This window comes from Sinocyclocheilus rhinocerous, unplaced genomic scaffold (assembly GCF_001515625.1).
Source record: "Sinocyclocheilus rhinocerous isolate Xijiao unplaced genomic scaffold, SAMN03320098_v1.1 scaffold1444, whole genome shotgun sequence".
NCBI classification, from domain to species: domain Eukaryota; kingdom Metazoa; phylum Chordata; class Actinopteri; order Cypriniformes; family Cyprinidae; genus Sinocyclocheilus; species Sinocyclocheilus rhinocerous.
Window position 1 is genome coordinate 151,541 of NW_015654934.1, and position 4,932 is coordinate 156,472.

The window sequence follows — 4,932 nt, forward strand, 5'->3', positions numbered from 1 at the left end:
CAAGGCAAGGCAAGACTAGGCTAGGCTAGGAAGCTAATGAGGGCTCTGTAGAGTAGCTATCACTGCTGGCGATAAGCGCATACAATACTCGGCAGTTGAAGGGAGTGAGATAGAGTGTTAAATAGTGAGTGAGTGATATGTCAGTGCTGTGTGCAATCAGTGCTGTGTGCAATCAGTGTAATGAATGATGGGATATGTAGTCCGGGGTGATATGCAACAGTGTAGTGCGAGAGTCAATGAAGTGGAAAGGGTGACCTCTGATGGCTAGCAGACGGAAGTTCATGGACCGGATACGTAACAATATATATATATATATTATATTGAATTTATTAATTTTTAAACAACACATTTCTTTTGTGAAACATTTTCCTTGAAAAGTGTTTATTTTTCCTATCAATGCATTTTTTAAGCATTCATATGCATAAGCATTCGTCACGTCACATATGCTTTTGAAGCTGATTTGGGCAGGGTTTTCTCTTCCATCTGTGTTGAGTGTGCTGAAGTGGTCTGGATGGAAGTGGTGCTTGAGGTTTAATCAGATTATTAGATGGGACTGCATGTGCTTTGTAGCTCTCAAATGATACTCCCTGCCCAGCCTGTTATCAGAAAATTTCCATGCAGTTTTCAATTCTCTGGCTATAGTCTGAGTGGTCTTTGGTTGAAGCATGATCAGTGCTTGGCATCACACATCAGTTGATGTTCACATTTCTATCCCAGATGATATCAATCACATGATCCAAACTCTTTCATGCATATTCTCTAATGTGCAAGTTTTTCCTATCAATGCATTTTTTAAGCATTCATATGCATAAGCATTCGTCACGTCACATATGCTTTTGAAGCTGATTTGGGCAGGGTTTTCTCTTCCATCTGTGTTGAGTGTGCTGAAGTGGTCTGGATGGAAGTGGTGCTTGAGGTTTAATCAGATTATTAGATGGGACTGCATGTGCTTTGTAGCTCTCAAATGATACTCCCAGCCCAGCCTGTTATCATAATATTTCCATGCAGTTTTCAATTCTGTGGTCTTTGGTTGAAACATGATCAGTGCTTGGCATCACACATCAGTTGATGTTCACATTTCTATCCCAGATGAAATCAAATCACATGATCCAAACCCTTTCATGCATATTCTCTAATGTGCAAGTGTAGTGACACTGCAGTTAATGGAACAAATAATTTAACATGTTTTGTTATGTAATACAGTCAGGGACAGAATATACTCTAATAGGTTAAATTTAATATAAATTTTAGATTTAATCTTATTTTTAATAAAATCATAACTTAATCTTAATTTATTGGAAAATTTTGTCTCAAAACAGAAAATTAAGCTTAACATAAAATCTCATTTGACTTAGTGAATCTATGTATTTCAATAATTAACATGTTAAATCCATAATTCTAGCTAATACGATCTACTTTCCCTATTTTACAAATATCAAAATCAAAGTAAAACAAATGTTAAGGAAGAGACAGTCAACATGAATCTCATTTAACATAAAACAACAATAAAGTAACAAAACTATAGAATACATTAGAAACTAAAAAATGAATTTATAAATATAAAGTTTATCATATAAATATCATATTTATTTATAGGAGTTTTATATAGCAAGCCTTTAGGATGACAGTGAAAGAAAATAATATTTAGAAAATAATATATAATATAATATAATTTAAAAATTATATTATATTATAAGTTATTATTATATTATAAATACACATTTTTATTCCAAATTACATGCTTCAATATGAAACACATAAGAACTACTATTAGTGTAAGCATTGCGACAAGTCCTGCAATAAAACCAATGTGCAGAGAAGTTTTTTCATCAGTCATACTTGAGGAAGCATCTGTTTATGAAGGAAAGTAACCGAAAGATCAAGTCATATTGATATCAATCATGTTATAACAAGCTGCATACTTTTTTTTAAAATAGTGTTTTATCAAAGGAATGTTTGCGATCTGTTCTTACCCCATGTAAGGACCATCGGTTCTCGAAGACTGCTGTGCTTTATTTGACAGGAGTAGTTTTGTGTAGCGTCAGATAACAGAATTGTCACCTGAATTTGGTATGTTTGGTCATGATTTGGCAGGAAGCCTGTTGATATCCCATCTAAGGCTGGCTGTCCATTAACCATCCACTCTACAGTGATATCTTTAGGGTAAAATCCCGTCACCACACAGTTAAGAGCTCCAGCACGCTTATGACTGATCACAGCTTCAGGGCGAACTGTAAGCGCAGATGAAACACACACAATCAACAAGATTACAAAAATATATTAAGCTGAGTACAATGTGTTTTTGTTAAACGTAAAACCGGTTTATCAAGCTGGATGCATGAATATCTAGAAACAACAACACTGGATACATTTAAACATGCACAAACACACTTGCCTTTCTGGTCAAGTATTGTTCTACTGTGTTCATAGAACTTCTTGAGTCGAGGAACACAATCCCGATGAATGTATATGAGATTATTGTGATTCCAGAGCTCAAACCTGTCTAGAATGTTCTTAATGTCCAGATCTTGTGGCAAATGTGAGTACCATTGAGGGCTGTCCATATCCATAGAGAGACTATACTCTCCATTGACTGAAAAATGATACAGTCCACTTGACGTTCCATTATGGCTCAGCTGACAGCCATACATTAACTGCAAGAGTGGACCTAAAAATACAAAATCATCATTTAATTAGAACTGCAACCATTTTTAGGAATGCGATGTATGCAATGTAGTGTTACATACTACAGTGGAGGACTAATTTGCTGCAACCTTGTGGGAATATTGGTCTCTATTAAAAAGGCACACAAAAGCTGTTGTGATTCTGAGTGTAGTAACTCTCTAGTGCCCATTACACAGTCCCAGATTAATGTAATATTTGCAGTTATTAAATCTAATATCTGATAAATTAGATGATACTGGGATTCTTTTGTATAAAGAGCCTAAACAGTTATTTTATTTTATTTCTGCAAACAAACCCAACTAAAAGTTTTTTAATTTACTGTTGAATATTTTTAAGGTTATGCAAGTTAAAACACGTTTCCCTTTGTTTTTATAGATAAACAAGTGACTTTGATTTTGTTAGTACAATCATAGTGTGAAAACCTTTCTTCGACATTCATTTCCTTACATAATCATTTTGTCATTTTATTAATATTACTACAAAAGTGTTTCAATAAATAACAACACTAAATTAAATGCGTAAAATTGCTTATTGAATCCCAAAAGCTGCTAGATCAGATTGGTGCTTACATATTTCTTGATGGGATAGATGCCTTTGTTGTTCTGAAGTAACAAATTGTTAGACATCTATAGAGATTATGTGAAAAATTATTGTTTATTGGCAATAACCTGTACCTACACCATATATCAATATTATATTATTTATTAAAACACCCTCATACAATGCACATTTTTAGAAAACAAAATCATGTCAGTCAAAATGTGTATAATATTATACTAACATTATTTAGTATAACAAGTATTCATATATTTATTTTCATCTGGTTGATAGTTTTAGACTAGTTGTAGAACCAGAAAGAGATTTCCAAACCTACCTTTCAACCCGAAGGTTAAATTTGCATATCTTGAAAGCAGGTTGAAATAGCCCGTTTTAAAGTTTGTGCAATCCCTAAGATCTCTCCAGACAGTGGACAGAGATTCCAGTTGGCCAAAGGGATGTGAAAATACATCAGAGATGCTGTCATAAGTAAATACTCTGTAATCATCAAGCATGCCATATGATGAGTATTTAGGTAGATATTGATGACCGGGAGCGAATGTCACATATATGATCAAACTGTGATGCCCTGTGGAGAAAAAAAAAAGACAAGAAAAAATTATACATTGCTCATGTAACTGTGAATATACTGGGTATTTTATAAATACTTTGCGGTGCTTATGAACTTTCGTGAAGCTTTGAATAGTGATGATTATCTCCCACTGATTGCTTAATATTTAATAATAAATGTAACATGGACACTTGCAATTTGTGAAAAAGAAAGGAAATTTGGCAACCCACCGGAGTATTCCGCGTGCAAAGCCACCAGGGAGGACAGCAACAAGAACTGTAATAATATTCAGGAAAATATGTAAACAGAATGAATAGAATGTAAATATATTCATTCTACTCAGACACCTACAGTATCTCTTGCAAACAGATCTCCCATCAGCACCTTAATTCTTATTACCAATTAGCCATTAGAAAATTATATTGAAAAATAACATATAATCTACCTGTATTACTGCATACAATAAGAAACAGGACGACAGTAGGTTGTTCAGAATCGGGAATAAGCTATCAAGTTCCACACAGCACAGTTATCACACAGCACAATAGCTTATAAATCTGATGACATCTTGTCATGTTATAGGCTCCTATATTCCTACTTATAAATGCTAATAAACAACAATACATTTTAGCAGGTATTTTAGTGGATTTGCAAAAAGGCTACATGCTATTGAATTATTTAGGTAACTTGAGTTGCCAAACCTGTTTTGCTCGTGTCGACATCGTGTCGGCTAATGGCCTGAACATCCAGTGATAATGCAATAGAGTTACTTTCGTTTTCGACGCCCCAGTTTACAGAACACAAGCTGCAATCTTTCCAGTCCAGAATCTGGTAAATATACATGTGAGACGGCTAAGACATCCCTACACTAATAATCGCTCTGACGTCGATTAGGCTTGCCGCGATAGACGGTGCTGACGGTGATACCACTGCGGTCAGGCCAGCCTCCACTTTGAAAAACACGGTCATTCTAGCCGCCACGTTGTTTTGTGGTGCGCGGCATATTAATTTATTGAGCCAGTTTCTCTGGCAATGAATGCATTTAAAATAATACAAATGTTTAAAAAACAGTCTGATAAAAATGAAAATTACTTCAAATGTTGAGTAATATTAAATGTAGAATTTTCAAATAAAAAAAA

At 34.4% G+C, this 4,932-nt stretch overlaps 1 protein-coding gene across 1 annotated transcript; it reads right to left on the reverse strand.

The window, feature by feature from the left end:
• Positions 1-1,351: 1,351 nt before the first annotated feature.
• LOC107717767 (hereditary hemochromatosis protein-like) lies at positions 1,352-4,766 on the reverse strand. Its single transcript, XM_016524608.1, has 7 exons — positions 4,495-4,766; positions 4,024-4,069; positions 3,560-3,811; positions 2,396-2,668; positions 1,974-2,231; positions 1,787-1,851; positions 1,352-1,360 (listed from the first exon to the last, which is right to left on the reverse strand). The coding sequence occupies exons 1-7, from the start codon at positions 4,537-4,539 to the stop codon at positions 1,352-1,354; spliced, it is 948 nt and encodes a 315-aa protein (XP_016380094.1). The 5' UTR covers positions 4,540-4,766.
• Between the last annotated feature and the right edge of the window lie 166 nt (positions 4,767-4,932).

What these genes read in the sequence shown, in the direction of transcription:
- LOC107717767 (XM_016524608.1), bottom strand. Translation starts at nt 4,539, where the DNA reads ATGTTCAGGCCATTAGCCGACACGATGTCGACACGAGCAAAACAG. An exon ending in TTTGCACGCGGAATACTCCG is followed by an intron (nt 3,812 to 4,023) that starts GTGGGTTGCCAA and finishes TTTTCTCCACAG; the next exon opens with GGCATCACAGTTTGATCATA. An exon ending in AACAATACTTGACCAGAAAG is followed by an intron (nt 2,232 to 2,395) that starts GCAAGTGTGTTT and finishes CTGCGCTTACAG; the next exon opens with TTCGCCCTGAAGCTGTGATC.